The sequence below is a fragment of the Rhinolophus sinicus genome, chromosome 8 (assembly GCF_057876585.1).
Source record: "Rhinolophus sinicus isolate RSI-liver-muscle chromosome 8, RSI-T2T, whole genome shotgun sequence".
NCBI classification, from domain to species: Eukaryota; Metazoa; Chordata; class Mammalia; order Chiroptera; family Rhinolophidae; genus Rhinolophus; species Rhinolophus sinicus.
Window position 1 is genome coordinate 7894699 of NC_142508.1, and position 17531 is coordinate 7912229.

The window sequence follows — 17531 nt, forward strand, 5'->3', positions numbered from 1 at the left end:
GGTAGGGCCTAGGAATCTCTGTATCGCGTTGACTCTCAAGCTTTAGCTTACAGTTGAATTGAATGACTTGGAAGTCTTGTTAAAATGTAAGTCGCTGGGCCCCGTCCCAGAATTTCTGACTCAGTAGGTCTGGGGACCCCCAATTTGCTCTCCTCCTAAATTCCCAGGTGATTCTGCTGCTGCTGGTCCAGGGACCCCACTTTGAGAGCCATTCTTCTGGAAGGCTCTTCAGTACATTTCCCTCCAGTCTAGGTAATACTCTGTTCTTTCAGTCACTGGGGGCCTATTATATTCTGGGGAGTGTTGGATCACCAGAGACACCAGGGTGAGCAAGACAAGATGTCTTCCCTAAGGAGCTCCCTGTCGAATGCCAAGCTGGACACATCCATCTTTACGGATCAGCATGAGCACACCTGTGACGGAAGGCAGAGGTGAGGGGAAGAGGGTGGGGAGCAGGAAGGGTCAGAAGAAACTTTTCTGAAGAGGATGAAGGAGTGGGTGGGAAGCCCATCGAGCGAGATGGACCAGTATTGTCCAGAGCTAGAGGTCAGAGGTACATGGCTCGTTGCAGGAAACACCAGGACTTCTGAGCATCGGAGCATAAGCAGGGGAAGGGAGTGGGGAGGTAAGGCAGGGGCAGAGCAGAAAGAACACTACGTCTCTAGGCTAAGGAGCTTGGGTTCGATTTTGGAAGCTGTGCGAAGTCAGGAAAGGTGTGAAGAATTGCTGGAATGTACAGGGCCTCTTTGTATGCAGTATAAGAAGATGTGCAGGGGACCAGACCCCTCAGGAAGTGCAAGGAAGCAGGGATGGGCTGGAGAGAGGCTGAAGCGCAGAGGTGATGGACCATGGTTGCAGCAGGATAGACCGTGAGGTGGGGTAGAGAGAGCATGCGCATTGGAGCCGGGCAAATCAGGAGTCCGACCCCAGACCTACCACTTTTTGGATGAGGGACATGGGTAAACTAACTGCTCTCTTTTCTGCACCACTGGAATAATAACTACTCCAGAGGGGAGGGCGAGTTCACCATGAAAATGTTTGCAAAGCCCTCGGTACGGTGTATCCATATTGGTGTTACTAGGTGGGGTGAACAAAAGGCAGATTTCTTCGGAGCTTTAAGAATGCAGCCCAGGGGGCTCTCTTGTCTCCCTCAGACACATGAGCAGGTGGCCAAGAAACAGAGCCCTGTGGAGCTTTCTGCTGCCAGGAGGGAGCACGAACTGGGTGAGTAAGAGCATGTGACAAAGGGAATCAGGAAAAGCCAAGGTGATTGGCCCCCATGTCCCCTAGATTTGTTCGCTCTGGGTACAAGTGAAAGGAGGCAGCAGAGCCCTGCACACCAGGCCCGATGTGGGCACAAACTAGCACTGCACTCAAGACCCGGAGAGGTGCCAAGGTCAAGGAACCTCGAACGCAGTCTTTCTGAAACATATTTCCCTCTTGAAAACAGCCCCTCTGGACCCCCACTTATTATATTTTGGATGCTGTCTCTTCATATGCTGCCAAACGAGTCTTCCGTGGAGCACATTTGGGAAATGGGCACTTGGCTCACCTGTGAGAGGCAGGGCCCTGTTTGACATCGGGGGAGGATGATTCTGAGATCCAGTGGCCGGAGGGAGCAGGCACACACACAGGCAGTTGGAATAGGGTCATTTTATTAGCATAGTGATGGCAGAGGGATGGAGGTAGAGGCTTTAGTTGTTGGCAGCTATGGTCTCCTGAATCCAGTCCACAAAGTTGCAGACCCTGGTGTAGACACCAGGATTGTTCTTCTGGGCGCAGCCATAGCCCCAGGAGACGACTCCCTGGAGCTCTCCATTGCAGACCACGGGGCCACCAGAGTCACCCTGGGGAGGAAGAAGGTGGGACAGGTTTTGTAAAGTGGGAGAAAAAAGGGACTATAGCCCCACAGCCTTGGGGGTTCAAATCCCACCTCCAGGTAGGCCATGTAAATGGGCTGGGGTCTCAGTATGCGAAGGGGACAGTCACCTGGCAGGAGTCCTTGCCTCCCTCGAGGAAGCCAGCACAGACCATGTTTTCGGTGATCTGTCCGGGGTACGCGTCTTCACACTGGTCCTGGCTCAGCAGAGGGGCATCCAGGCACTGCAGCAGCTCGGGGTAGTTGTCTTTGGAGATCAAGGAAAGAAGAAATGTGGGTCAGGCCAGCTGTAGGATGGTCATCCAAGGTTAAACACTGAGGGCAGCTGGGAGAGGACCCCAAGAACATAAGCCCCAGCAAGGAACAATGGGATTTAGTTCCCAGAATGATCACTGCTGAATCCCTCCTTCGAAGTGACCCAGCGAGTGCTGTATTGGTCCTATCTTTCCATTCTGGGGTCAACCCCTTGAGAGTTTGCACCTCTCTGGTTCCCACACAGAGCCTGTGTGGAGTGGGCACAAGACATGATTACAGACTGGAGGCTTAGGGCATGCTCGGTTATGGGAAACGTTCAGAAGTCGGAGGGTGAAGTCGCGAGGGCGCCACTCACAGCCTGAGCTCAGGGTGTTGCCCCAGCCGGAGATGAGGCACTGGGTGCCAGCGGGCGCACAGGCTGTGGGCAGGGAGATGGTGGACACGCGGGCACTGATGACCGCAGGCGAGGAGAGCTTGATCAGCATGATGTCATTGTCCAGCGTCCAGCTGTTGAAGCGGGGGTGGCGGATGACCTTGGCAGAGTTGATGAACTGTTCATTGCCCTCCAAGACCTCGATGTTGTGCTCTCCCAGCCTCACCTGGATGCGGCTGTAGGGAGGGAAGCACGAGAAGGCCTTGTCTCCACATCCCCAGTTTCCCCCCAGATCCCGGGCTCCCTGCTCACGATGGGGGTGTGGGCAGTACAGTGTGACACCAAGAACCTTTCTGTTTCAGAGGTAGGTGGGAGTGGAGCGGGGATGAGGTGAAGGCGTCCAGGAGGCAATAGCTCCTCAATCTGCTTTTCCAGCCACCTTTCCCGACACCTCCTGCCCCATGCCTCCAGGGCCACCGGCACAAACAAGCTACTTGAAGTCCCCCAGCATTCGTCATCCTCTGTCACTTTGCTAATAAAGCAGTGACTTTAACTTCCGCCCTTCCTAGTCTAGTAAGCACGGCCATTCTGTATGATCTAATCCAGTGGGTCTCAAAGTGTGAGAACTATTAGAAACACAACGTCCCCGTTCCCACCCCAGATCTACTGAATCAGAAACTCTGGGGGTGGGACCGGGCAACCCCACCAGGGGGCCCCTCAGGTGATTCTTACACACAGCTCTGAGAACCTGGGTCTAGGCAGTGACTCTTAGCTCCGCTGTAGAGGAGAATCACCAGAGGTAGAGAGTGCTGACAACTCACCCACATTCAGATCCCTCTTCCTGAAAATTCTGAGTTAATGGCTTTGGGATAGGACCCAGGCATCGGTATTGTTTGAACATTTCTTTGGTGGTTTTAATGTGCAGCCAACTGACAAAGTTTACCTGTGAAGTCCTTGCCTGTTTCCCTCCCAAATAGCCTTTCCCTGCTTTTATGACCCACAACCCTGTTGTTTTATCTGGTTTTTCTTTTGGGGGAGGGGGAAGTGAGAGGCTTCGTACGTGTGCCTCTCTCTTCACCTCCAGCTCCTGGGCATTAGCTGCCATTGACAGCTCCTCTTCTCCATCACTTCCTGTCTGTCTCACCCTACATTCCCCTGGATTGATCCCCACTCCCTGAGATGGCCGGCCGAGCCGGGCTGCGGGCTTTGCAGTCAGGACACTTACGACTTGTAGCAGTGAGCTGCAGACACCACCCACTGGTCATTGATGAGGGAGCCACCACAGAAGTGGTAGCCAGCGTTCAGGGACACCTGGTAGGGGACGGAGTTCTCCCGGCAGGTGTAGCCTCCGACGATCTTGTCATCGTCGTCAGCGGGGAAAGCAACTTGAGTGGAGAGAGGAGGGAGAAGCCAACTTAGCAGGATGTTCAGGGTGGAGCCCGGAGCACGGTGGCTGGATCGGGCTAATTGGGATTCCTCCACAAGCACAGCGGTGGTGGGCAGTGAGGAAGCAGTGCTATCCCGTCAGGAGCCGTGCGTGTGGTTCTCCCCCATCTCTGTGGGTCTGCAGGGCACATAGCTACGTACCCTGCAGGGCTCCGTCCCACACCTCTACTGAGGGCACCAGGGAGAAGAAGGACACCAGAAACGCCCCTCCCCCCCAGTGCCCTCAGGGCGATGGGGCTCAGAATGCGGTTTCCCACCCACTGAATGCTTCTCTCTCTCTTCTTGGTCACTCACCTATTCCCCGCGGCTATTTGAGCCCCTGGTTGTCAGGAGGGGCTGCTAGCTCTGACTGTACCCAGCTTCTCCCATAGCTCAGATCTGGGCAGCACGGCCCCATGAGGCAGAGCAGCCCCAGGCCCGTAGGCAGGACAAAGGTAGGCACTTATTGGCCAATAGAACAGTGATTCTCAGCCTTGGCTGTATACACCTGGGAAGCTTAAAAACTCAGTGCACCCCAGGCCAAGTGAGTCGGAATTTCTAGGACTAGGCTAGGACTCTGGCATGTGTTTTTTCAGCTCCCCTAGGTGTATCTGGGGTTAAGAACAGCTACAGCGGAGCTGGCCCAGAGTTGTCAGGGCTACGCCTCAACTCTACGGATTTATTTCATGGACCACCTTCACCTGGTCTCTCTTTCCTGCCTCTCCAAACAAAGCCCCGAGGTGAATGAATGATGGGGCTGGGAGCGGGGTCAGGCAGAAGGTGAGAGAGGCAAGACTTAAAAAGAGCCCGAGAACAGGAAGGAGGGATGCTACACGGGGGAGATAGAATTGCAGAGCACAAGTCAAGTAGGAGAGGCAGCAAGAATGGAGCTGTCATCTCTGCCAGGAGAGAGGACAAGTGGGGCCTGAAGCAATGCAGGGGACTCACCAGCGACTCCCACAAAGGCGAGGAACAGGAGTGGATTCATGGCGGCAAAAGTATCATCGGCAGGTGGTAGAGAGCCTTTATACCTCCAAAAGTGAGGGAGAGAGAGGCTGGGGGTGAGTGTGGAGGGTCACCTCTCCTCCCAGTGCAAACACACCTGCAGCTTTCCCTTTCCCAGGGTCTTGCATATCTCTGCTGTTTGGCCACTCTGTGGGTTCGTGACCTACAGGTGATAAGAAAACTTACCTTCTCTAGGCAGAGAGGAAGATTAGCTGATTCCTAGAAGGGGAAACCAAGCCCCAACATATCACAGCTGGGCCTTCTTAAGCTGAGGAGACGAGGGTTACGAGGAAGAAGAAGGGCCGAGCATCCTAGAAATCCTCTGACTTCAAGGATATGCATTTTACTTACTTTAAAAAAGGGCTGATATTGGTAGCAAACTTGGCTGCTCAGTATCTTAGAGCCCACTGAGAGGAAAGACGTCTTCTCTAAGTCTATACCTGTGAGCATGAAGACCCTTCTCTCAACACTAAACCAGTGGGCAGGAAGGTCAAATCCAAGGCATTGGGGAACAAGGATCCCAACATCAAGAGGTGCTGAGAAGGCAGAAGCAGAGTTCCTTGGGAATCTGGGCTTTTAGCTGGCTCTCCTTCCTACCAAGGCTTGGGGAGGGGGGTTGTTTGGGAAGCAGGAGGGCCAAGGGGTAAGTAGATGTCTCCCTGATATATTTGGGGGATGGAAGACCAATACCATCCTCTTCCTCACCATCAGGACCATAGTCTTTCTCATCACTCATGCTGTCATGGGGTGTCTTTCAGCAGCCTCCTGGTAGCCCTGGGAATCTGCACTAGTGATGATGAAAATTGCCCCACTTTCTAGGTGCCAATAGCCTGAGCTAGAATTATATGCTCCAGGTCAGATATTAGAAAGGGTTTGGACGACGGTAAATTTGGGTTCTGATCAGGGATTCGGCACGCGGTAAAGGGGCCTAGTACCGGGTGATGCAATGGGACTATTGTACTGGGTAGACTAAATACAGACTGAATCTTTCCAGAAAGGATCATTTTGAGACCTGCCATGGCCACCATACACAGCCCTGTGATTTATTGAGGTACAACTTGGCCAGAAGGGTATAGAGATGCTAAAGTCTAATTATGAGGCAAGTGGGGGAGCCTTTGATGGGCTCACATCAAGGTGGGAATACTGCCATATTTGTACAGTGCCTGACAGTTTTTAAAGAACTTTCACACACACACACACACACACACACACACACACTCACAAACAGTACTACACTGATTTTCATTTGTGTTGAGTTTCAAGTTTAACTTTTCACACACGTTTTAATTACGAGGTATGCAGCATAAAATTATTTCCATTTACAGAGGCTGAGGCTGAGAATCGGAAAGGTTCTGTCTTGCCCAAGAATACAGATCTAAAAATGGCCTCAACGCCACAGGAAGCCATGGAAAGTGTGAAGCGTGGGAATCGCTGCGGGTGGCATCTCAGAGCAGGTGTATTCGGGATCAAGTCAGAGGACAAACTATATCCTGTTCCCTCCTGATGCTTGTCTCCCTGGCAGAAATAGAAGACTGAATTAATCTTCCGCCTGGCACCAGGGCTCAGAACCTCACCTTGCCATGGCCTTGGACTCTTCTAGGTCACATCTGAGGCATGGACGACATAGCTGTCAGTGCTCACAGGTAGCTGTCCCAGGCTGTGGAGCCTCAGTGATAGAGGCTTGTCCTGTAATGTCACCAAATATAGTATTTTTGGTGCATCACTAGTGCAGATTCCCAAATATACTATTATGGGTTTGTGACCTACAGGTGATAAGATAACTTCTATAGACAGAAGGTTGTTGTGGGGTCTTTATAGGAAGTCTTGCTTTAGAGGATAAGGAAAGGCTCTTGCTGTAGATACCAGCGTGCCCTGGACAGGTATGGGGAGGGGATCGTTGGTAAAATACAGGAAATTCTTTTGGGATAAGGGGGACATTTTTTGGATGGGTGCTTGTGCCTCAGGCGCTCTATAAAAGGGAACACTGAAGAGCTTAGGGATTTTCTGTGTCTAAATACTAGCCTTCTCCTGATAGTTTGTGCTCCTTCTTAGAATGAACTATCATGCCCAAAACTATGGGCAAGACTATGAGGCCAGTTTTCTTCAAAGTAGCATGAACCACCTTATAGGCAGAGAAGATAGCTGTAGGTGGAGACCATTATCTCATGCTCTAGGCTCTGATGTGTAGGATGGATTCAGGCCCACCTTTGCCCCCATTCAATTTGGAAGAGTCTATGTAGCTCTTGGTTCTCTTTAATCTGAACTATGGATTCCTTTGTCTATTTCTCTAAGACATTCTCCTGGTTCATAGGAAGTGCATATCAAACCACTGTCTTTTAATTATAATATCGAATAGTTTCTGTGCTTACTATGCCAAATATTGTATAAGTCTCTCATGGACCTTTGTAAAATTTTATTCTCACAGCCATGTATGGGGTCGCCCATTTTATAGATGACAAAATGAGCTGCGTAGAAGTGAAGTAATTTGCTCAAGGCCACATAGCCAGTCAGTTGTAGAGATAGGACATAAGCGTGGAAATCCGGCTCTAAAACCTGCATGCTTGACCATAGAAATTTCGGCTTCCCTTCCTCTTATTTGATCCTCAGTGCAGCCTCACGAGGTGGGCAGCAGACACTGTTACCAAGGAAGAATTTGGAGCTCAGAGGTTAAGGGACTTCTCCAGGGTCATCTTGCTGAGGAATGAACAGATGACACCAGAACCTCTCCCTCTTCAAGCTAAGTTCATTCCCTGTTATGTTGCTACATATTAGAGTCTTTCAGACCTCCCAGTGGTCTGAAAAGTAGATTTTCATCAGATTCCAAATCACTTATTTATTTTTTAAAAAATACCTTCCTCCCCCAATCCTCTCATCTCAGGTACTTCTCCTCAGCTCTTTGTCAACTCCGCCTTGGGCCCCGGTGGCTTTTACCACTCTCCAACCAGACTGTCAAGTTCTGGGCCTTCTTCCCTCTAAACTCCAAGCTCCCTTCCTCCTCCATTACTTTTTCTAAGTTGCATATTTTCCCCATGGGACAATTTCTATTTATCCAATAAGATTTTTCTCAGATATCTTAGCCTGGGGATCACTGAATCTGGATAGTGAAGTGTCTATCCACTCTCTGTCATCCAGAAAAACTGACGAGTGAGATGGTGGCGTTGAGGCATTGACTGGTCATGGCTGAGGGGCTAAATGGAGTAGCCTCTGTTCCTCCCCACACCCCCTTCTGCTCCCCACCCTGAAGCCAGGGAAGACATGTGCATTTTATGCCCAGAGAGAAGCCCATTTTCATAGTTTATCTGTTCTTCCAGTTTCCATAGAGGGGTGAATGGGGAAACCTCTAGCAATGGAGGCTTTTTACCTAAAGATAGATTGGTTCCTGTAATGTACTGATCTTTCTGTTCACAATTCAGTCACTTCTTGTCCCATCCCTGGACCTACTAGAGCTGCTTACGTGACTTCTGAGTCTATTGGAGGGTAGGCAGAAGAAAGCCAGGCGAGAGCCCAGAAGCACTACTATGTAGGCTATTATTGTAGCAGCCTCGACTACCACGACTCTCAGAGTTTAACGAGTGACATGCGTATTTATTTTTCTAAGTCATATTAGATTCAGACTGAGCTCCACAAGCCCAGTTCAGTGATAAGCCAATTAGGCTCTCTACTCATTTGGCTTATGAAAACTCTAGACTGTCTTGTCCATTTTGAAGGCAGCCAACTGGTCCGTCCACTTCCGATGGACCAACCTGCCCAGAGGATCTACAAAAGGATCCCCAGGTTCACAACTGAGTGCTCAGTCCACACAGGCACCAACGCAATTCCAGTGTGAGGTCCATCCACTCAGGGCCAGGGTTTGAGCAGGTTCTGGGCTTCCATCTCTAGGGTTTGGGGAAGGCAGCAGAGGGGGCTGGCACAGTTGTTGGGCCTCCTTTCCATTCAAATATCAAGGTTGAGGCTTCTGTTCGCTTCCTGTTAGAACAATCTAGTTCATTTCCACTTGGACTTACATGATCTAAACTGAAATTCTTTTGTAGAGTTTTTCTCCAGGGAAGTCCATATTGCTTGGCCAGTTTTCCTCTTTTCTTCTGAATCTTATTTCTCTACTCAGTGTATTAGTTTTATTGGGCTACCATAACAAATTGCCAATGCCTGGGTGTCTTGAACAACAGAAATCAATTTTTTTTTTACAGTTCTGGTAGCTAGAAGTCTAAAACCAAGGTGTCGGCAGGGTTGGTTTCTCCTGAGGCCTCTCTTCTGGGCGTGCAGATGGCTTTCTTCTCACTGTGTTGTCACCTTGACCTTTCCTCTGTGGGCACAACCCTGGTGTCTTTCTTTGTATGTCCTAATCTCTTCTGATAGGGACACCAGCCAGATTGGATTGGGGCCCACTTGAGTCGTCTTAGTTGAACGTGGCACTTTAAAGACCATATCTCCAAAATAGTCACATTCTGAAATACTAGAGGTTAGGACTGCATCATAGGAATTGAGAAGGAACACAGCTCAGTCTATAACACTCAGTAAATACTTACTGAATTCCTGTGATGTTCCTGTGGTTTTTCTAAGCTGTAAGGAAACAACAATGAAGAAGAAAATGGTCTTGTTTTCATGGCATTTATGTGTATTTGTGTGTATAGCAATGGGAGACAGACAATAAGTATGAATATATATATGTATATGTGTATGAATATATAAGAATAAATAAGAATATATATACATATATATGCATGTATATATATTGGACAATGGTGATTAGGTGTTATTAAAGTCAATAAAGTCAATAGATAAGACTGGTAACTGGGTCAATAATTACAATATTAGGTAAGGTGATCAGGAAAGATCTCTTTGGGGAAATGATATTTGCATTGAGAGCTGAATAAGAAGGAACCAACTATGTGAAAATGGGGTAAGGGGGGGCTTTCATTATTTCCTGCTGAGTCCATGACAGAAATAAAGTGACACGTACAACCAGTGGTCTTTAAATTAAATAACCTTGTCATCTGGCATATGGATTTTTACCTTGCCATTGATTTTGACTGTAAGAACTGACATAAAGGATGGTCATCAATACACTGAAATATTCTTATAAAAGTTAACATGAAGTATATTGGACATGACATAGTATTTATGAAATATTGTTGGATTCAGAGAACAAATGAGAAAACAGTATGTATTGTGTGATCTAACTTTACTTAAATGAGTGATTTTTTAATTTTCCTCAAATTAATCATCTGTGTACATATTTTACAATAACATGCATTATGTTATAATTAAAATCAGAAACTGATCTTGGCACTGGAAAGCAAATTATATTTGATTATCTTTACTGAGTGTTTCTAAACAGCCTCCAGTAGCCACTCTTCCTGTCTGTGGATGGAACCCTCCAGCTAGTCCTATAGATTCGCCCTCCATCCCCAGTCTGCCCGTTCATGCTCATACCCAACCACAAACACACAAATAGCTGTCTCTGCCCCAGAGCTGTGGTTTCCTCCCTCCAGCTTGCCTGACAGGCCCTTCAGGCTCATCTGGATGGGAGCTGCGGAGGAGGGAGCTGAAGTTCTTGCTCAGATCTTTGATCTGTGCCCAGCACTGTGTCTCCAACGCTGCAGAAGTAAAGGCTGCTGTCTTCGGGGCGCATGTCGGTCACAGTCAGGTTGGAGAACATTAGGTTTGGGCGGCTGATGGGAAATTTGTCCTTGGTAAATCCACTTTCATAAGTGGCCTCGGAGCCCTGATTCGCAGTTGCAATCAGTGTCAAGCTCTCTCCTGGGAGCTGACGGTACCAGAACAAAAAGGTGATTTGGCTATCCACTTGACACTGGATCGTCATGGAGGTCCCGCGTTGACAGATGTCCCTGCTTGGCTTTTGAGAGACGAGAGCACCAAACACAGAGCCTAGTTCCAGAGAGACAGAGAAACCCATGAGGGCTGACCAGCTTGTCCCCAGGTCTTTTTACTATTTGCTCCAGTATCACATTGGTTTCCAAAGAACCCTGTAGTGCTGCCTCCATTTTGTTCTGCCAGCTGTTGCTCTGTCAGAATCTTCTAGTCCAACATCTCCCCTGCCCCATCATCCTCTGACTGGTTGCCTTAGACCCTCTATTCCTCTACTCAGCATTTTCATTAACCCCAATCTTCCTCACCCAATAAGTCTCATACCTTGTCCCAGGAGAAGTAACAAGAGAATCATCATCTTTAGGTGCTAGCCTCTCTTCCCTGAGAAAAGGCACTAAGAAGTCAAACTCAAGTTCATCTTTCCTCTCCACTGTGGAGGTCCTTCCCTACTGGCTCTCTGTTCCTCTCCTGTAGTGAGAAGTTGAGTTTCTGTAGAATGTGGACAAAATTCTTCTGCCCTCTAGTGGAGCTGTGTGGCTCTTCACTGAGGATGGATCTTCATTCACAAGGCATCTCCGCCTGCAACTGCCATCCATCCACTGTTCGTCCAACACCTCCCCATCCATTCATTTTTGAGCACCACATATGTGCTATACCCTTTGGGTATAAAGCAAGAATGGGATGCAGCATTGACCTCCAATAACTAAAGGTAAAAGTTTAGAATATGAGGGAATCTTATAACTCAGAATTTCAACTGTTTGGTGAGCCTTCATTGTGGTTGTCTCACACTGTACCTATTATTCCTCCCCAAACACAGACTCCAGTAAACTGGCTTCTGCTCCTGAATTTCTCCATCCCAACGAATGGCATCCCCATTCTTCTTAACCACTAGGCTCAGAAACTCATTTTTATTGCCTTTCCACCCCCCGCACCACTTCATTTATCAATTCACAAATTAAATACATTATATTTCTGTTGTCTCTCATATCTCTTCCCTCATTTTGGTCATCACAGTCATAACTAGTTGGCTCCTCTTTACTTAATCTATGGACGTTAGCAATCGGGTTACTTCTATTCTAACTCAGCTCAATGTGGCCTAGAAAACACATCATCCTGTAATATTTGACCGTGGTGCTGAGACCACTTTCCGTCACTTGATTTCCTCTCTCCTGTAACTACCTAAAAACACGATTTTTGCATAAAAGCTGAGCTAATTTTTTGAGCACTTACTTTGTGCTATACATATATTATTTCAGTTTATGAATTAGGCTACTGTTATCCCGTTTTTACAGATGAGAAAATTTACAGATATGAAGATCTTCAATAACCTACCCAAGTTCACACAATCCAAGAATAAGTGACAGAGGCAGGACTCAAACACATGTCTGTGTGACCCCACATCCAAATGCTAACCTCCATGCTATGAAAGATTGCCTCACTTTTGCAGTTGCCTGTGGCTCCGTAGAGTAGAATCTGGTGGATGACTGAGAATGACAGGCCTAACACCCTAAAGGGAACTCTAGAAAGATCTCGTTACAAAACAAACCTACCTTATTTCTTTGATTCTGAGATTCCATCTCTTATAAGATGCATTGTGTTAAACACAATTGTTATTTTTGGGTGGTTAATAACAATTAATAGGACTTAACCATATTCCAAAAAAATAAAACTGAAAAACAATTTATTCTATAATTGAGAAATATGGCATGTTAGGCATGCAATATTCCAAGAACTCTTTCCTATGGTGTGTGTGTGTGTGTGTGTGTGTGTGTGTGTGTGTGTGTGTAGCCTCTCCATCTATGGGAAGTGCCATATTATCATATAATTTTAATGTATTTATTTGTTGAATTAATACAAGCACATGATTAAAATGTACAAAACAGAGAGCAAAAAGTAAGTTACCCTTTCCAGAAGCAACCGCTCAATAAGTTTCTTGTATATGTTACTAGACATATTCCTGGCTGTTCAAGTTGTATCTGACTGGTCCATTTTTTTTTACACAGATAATAACACACAGCTCAAATCTTCCAGTATCTTGCTTCTTTTATTATTGACAATGTATTCTTATCAATATATTTAAAAGTTTAGTTCATATCGTACATACAAATGTGCCTCAGTATTATTTCCCATTTTATTACGAGAATTTTCAAACATCTATTGAAGTTGAATATATAACAAACGTGCATGTGTCCACCACCTAGATTCTACCACCTAGATAAAGCTGCATATTGCTTTATCATACCCATCTAATTTTTTATACTTTTAAAAGTTAACTGAAGGCATACTTCACCCATAAACACTTCAGTCTGTGTATAATTAACAAGAGTTTAATATTTATTTATGGGGTTTTTTTTTTGTAGGTAAAATTTGCATACAGTAAAATACACAACTCTGAAGTACCATTAAATAAGTTTTTACAAATGCATATACCTGTGACATCTTCCAAGATTTCTAATACCTTTTACATTTCTCTTGTATTCCCAAATGGGAATAAGCTCAATTAATATTTATGGACATGATAGTAGATGTTTCATTCTTTAAAAAAAATCAGATTCTTTCTTCAGGTCACTGTGAGTACAGATATAACCTGACTAATTCTTACCACTTCCGCATAGTTTATTCCTTTCCTGATAAGAATTTTCCGTTAGTGACCATTGAGAGAACCCGGAGAAAGATTTGTTTTTATCAGAGTGTTTGTTTTTAGATTGAATGAACAGAATGCAAATTCCACAACCTTTCTCTTAAATCAGCACATGGACAGTAACATCTATCTCAAGGAGTTTCGAATGTGTGAGTGCCCTCTAGTGAAAGACCAATTAAGAGCACAGACATAGAGCAGAGTGGCTAATGTATAGTAAGAGGGACACGGATAGAAAAGGGAAGAAAAAAATGATTTAAAAACAATGGTAGAAAAGGGCTCCTGCAGTGTAAATATGTGTGAGGACTTTACTTCCTGGTTGGGGTAGAGTCTCATGAATTTAGATTGGGGAAAATACACAGGGCTGGGCAGGTTAATTTCAGGATGGCCTCTACCTTGGAAGCAATGGTGAATGGGGCCTGAAAAATATCCTGTGGTCTCCTGGCCACCATGTGTGTTCGTGGGCATGGTTCCTTGTAGCGGCTGCCTTTATTCTAATTGGCACAAATGTGCCACAGGAGCCAGAGTAACTCAGAGCTGAGTTTGGGTCATTTCCCTCTGACGTTTGCCCTTTTTGTGTGGAGAGGATGTGGCCATGCAGCGCTGTGGATTCACTGCTGGCACAGAAGTACACAGATGTCTGGTTGGTACTGGCTGATTTCATGGTTAGGGTGAAACGCTCCGTCTTCTTCCTAGAGACACTGTACCCATGAGGCAAGTCTCCTATCTCATTACTGTCAACACCATATGAGAAATGGAGCAGCCGCAGCCCCAGACCTGGGTCTTGTCGATACCAGAACATTCTGTCATGGTTCATATCCTGTAAACATTCCAGCAGCACTTCCTCTCCCATTTTTTTGACCAGATATCTTGGGGTTTGGGTTACGTCTGCATTCACGAGACCTGTGGAAGAAGGATAAAGGGGGTGGGGAAGGAGGTCATCAAGAAGCCTGATAAGGGAAAAATTCTTGTATCCAGGGTCTAGAAATAATAGGATAGGGGTTTGTCATCAACTCCGCAGACTTACCTACTCCAAGGAAGCAAAAGGCCACACCACAGAACAGCCTGAGTCCCATGGCAGGTTCGAGACAAAAATGGGTTTCCCCCAGTCCCTGGCTATAGGCTGGTTGTCTCTGATGTCATTGTCCCTGGATGTGTGAAGGGGAGGAGACTTTTCCAGAAATGGGGCACATCTACACTTGATAATAGCATCATCCAAATAAAAAGCTTGCCTCTTAGAGACTTTATCCATCAACGTTGTTATCTAAGAGGCTGATAAAAAGGACTCTTAGCTGGCACAGAGACATAAGGAGGACAAATCCTGGTTAAGATTCTTGAAGACATCTTTGAATCCTTGCATCGATATTTATTGAACACTTGCTATATGCCAGGCGCTGGGAATACAGTCATGGACCACAGAGCCATGCTCCGTGTCCCAGAGCTTCCATTCAATGCATCGTCCAGTGCATCATGCGTGATGGGCGTTTGCTGATGCAAAAATGGAAAGGCACATTACCTTAAATCAAAGAACAGACAGCCCCAAGGAGCGGTTTCTATCAAACGACAACAATACGGTAAAATTATTGCAAAACTGAAGTGTGTAAAATGGGTGTTGTGTGTTCAGAAAATGAGCAAGACCTCCTGGGGAACATGAGAATCTATCATGAGATCTGGAGGGCAAGAGAGAGTGCGCCAAGTGGACCTGGCAGAGGAAAAGGCATATGTAATCGGATGTGACCTTGGTTGATAGGTGACAGTCACCACTGAAATACAGTTGTAAAATAACTCCATATAAGGTTTGAGCCCTGAAGAAGTGAAACCCAGGGGCCAAGACCTGAAATGAGAAAGGCAGTTTGCATGGAGGGGTCTAACTGGACAGTCGAATGCTGTCGCAGATGACGGTGGGGAACTGGGAGCTGTAATGGGCCACACAGGCTGTGGGGCCCTGGCGAGGAGCCCTGAAGACCACAGACAGAAGCTTCCTCTAGCAGATGGTGTCAGGGAAGCTGGATTGATAGCAGGTGAATTCTGTAAATGGGTCTGGGCTGAAGAAGCCCTATGGAAACAACAGAAGAGAAGGAAGGGAAAGAGGATGGTGACAGCTCATTCACAGGTACTATTCTTCCCTGTGACCTGGGAATGGACTTTTACTCTCTCCAGTGTGCGGAGATGGGCAAGGCTGCTGAGTGCTTCTGTGGGGGCAGTAGCTTCCCCTGGTAGCAGCGGGGCTCAGGAAGGCAGAGCCACCTCTCCCCTTGTGACAACGCTTTCTGAGAAGAGAGGAAGTGGCTGTGCAGTGTTGTGGGTTAACTGCTGGCAGAAGTGTCTGAGAGTGGCTGGATGTCTGCACGTTGGGAGAAGCGCTCAGCCTTATTTTGAGAGATGCCATATCTCTTACAGACTTCCCATCTGTTGGTACCCCTGGCACCAACTGACCAATAGACTCATTGTAGCCCCATTCCTGGCTCTTGTCTGGATAAGCATACATGTATATAGAGCATAGTACATATCATGGCCACATCACAAAGACACCTTCTCTTCTGATCCTGAAACCTAATAAACTGGAATTTTAGTGATGTCAGCTTCCATGGGCGTTGTGGATGAAAAGGTTTGTGGAATTCTACAAAGTGTGAAGGCGTTGGTCTCCATCATCATTGTCCTATAGGCTCCCATGGGAGAGTGGGCACTTGTGATGACGTCCAGGAATTAAGAATAAGCCATGGGATGGTGGATCCATTTCACAGGAAACAGTCTTTGGTCTTATAACCTCTTTACACCTCTGATTTAATTAGTATAATTGTTTATATAGAGGATGTGATAAAAGGTGTAATGGAAACTCAGCTTAGACCTAAGAACCAGCAATTTCTGTAGTTCAGAAATATCTGAGTGAGTCTTTCAAAAAAGAGAGACTGGTCCACTGGAAGCCCATGTGTATGACAGCGTGAGATGTGCCCGGGAGACAGCTGTTCCTGAAGGAAGGGGTTAGGAGCTGGCAGGGTCGACTGACTCAGTAATACAGCCATAGTTCTTGGAGCGATGAGTGGACTTCGAGCTCAGCTAGATTTCTGTTGCCAGAATTTGTATCCTGGATGAGGCTCTCTGCAGTCCCTTATTCCAGGTTATAATGACTGTTTATTTGTTGGTGAGGAATGTATGTGATTCAATGAGACCTTGGGCTAAAGTCTCTGTAAGACATTGGGGATCAAGAAGCAGAACTGCAGTCTTGCCCCTCCAACACAGGGAAGGAAAAGGAAAAGCTTGAGCGAAAGGTTTCCTCTTGTACGTCATGAACAGAGGTGCCAGTTTGCAGGAAACTCTACCTGGGAGTGATGATGGAACCCATTGGGAACAACATTGGGGTCTGCCTGGTTGTATTGCCTGAAGAACAAAATGGTACAGATCACAGGCGTCAGCAGTAGCTGGAAGGTAGCTTAGGGCCCAACAGAAAAAGAAAAGGATCCCCTGGGTACAGTGGTACCCAAGAGAGCCAACAACATCTTTGTTGGGGTGACATATAGCACAGAGTAAACACAGGGCTGGAATAGAGGAAGGATAAACTCTACTGGAGTCATTATTTGTCTTGTTTATATGCACATGGGAAAACCCCTGGGATCTCCCCAAATGGTGTGAGAGAAGAGTTTGCAGGGACTGGTTGGAGAGGTGTTGGGGAGCTGATCTACGAGAAGACTCATTCATTCATTCATTCATTCATTCATTCATTCATTCATGTGTTCATTCATGTGTTCATTCATGAATACTACTCTCTTCAGGCACTCTGGTAAGTGTGAAGATAATAGAAAAAAGTTAACAGTATGGGCATGACCCCTGCTCTCATTAACCTCAACATCTATTCGTGTAAACTTTAAAGAGCAAACAATTGAGTATGTTAATTGCCCTGAGGATAGACGTTCAGCCTGTTATAAGAGCACCTCTCAGAGGAACTAACCCAGTCAGGAATTGCAGGAAACCTTCCTGGTGGAAATGATTTCTCAGTTGGCATGTGGAGGAATCATTAGTTAGGTGTCCAGGTAAATAGGGAAAGGAAGGGGGCTCTAGGTAGAGTGAACATTACAGGAGAAGACCCAGGGGTGAGTCGTCATAGGCCATACTTGGGCACCTGAGAGAGG

The 17531-nt window shown here is 46.7% G+C and overlaps 2 protein-coding genes and 1 gene segment (V, D, J or C); 1 reads left to right on the top strand and 2 right to left on the bottom strand.

Annotated features, from left to right (window-relative positions):
• The window catches only part of LOC141567572 (C-type lectin domain family 2 member L-like), a 209848-nt gene that overhangs the window by 55808 nt on the left and 136509 nt on the right, over window positions 1–17531 (top strand). The gene's annotated exons all lie outside the window — the stretch shown is intronic.
• Window positions 1–17531, bottom strand: part of LOC109439431 (T-cell receptor beta chain C region-like) — a 60673-nt gene that overhangs the window by 9533 nt on the left and 33609 nt on the right.
• Window positions 1639–4981, bottom strand: PRSS2 (serine protease 2). Its single transcript, XM_019719730.3, has 5 exons — window positions 4881–4981; window positions 3733–3892; window positions 2490–2743; window positions 1990–2126; window positions 1639–1847 (listed from the first exon to the last, which is right to left on the bottom strand). Exons 1-5 carry the CDS (start codon window positions 4918–4920, stop codon window positions 1695–1697), a joined length of 744 nt encoding a protein of 247 aa, XP_019575289.3. The 5' UTR covers window positions 4921–4981; the 3' UTR covers window positions 1639–1694.

Bases quoted from the DNA above. Each gene is read 5' to 3' on its own strand.
- PRSS2 (XM_019719730.3), bottom strand. From the start codon at position 4,920: ATGAATCCACTCCTGTTCCTCGCCTTTGTGGGAGTCGCTG. The intron at 2,744-3,732 runs GTAAGTGTCCTG...CCCTCCCTACAG, and splicing joins GCAGCTCACTGCTACAAGTC to CCGCATCCAGGTGAGGCTGG. The intron at 2,127-2,489 runs GTGAGTGGCGCC...TGATCTCCAAAG, and splicing joins CAACACCCTGAGCTCAGGCT to ACAACTACCCCGAGCTGCTG.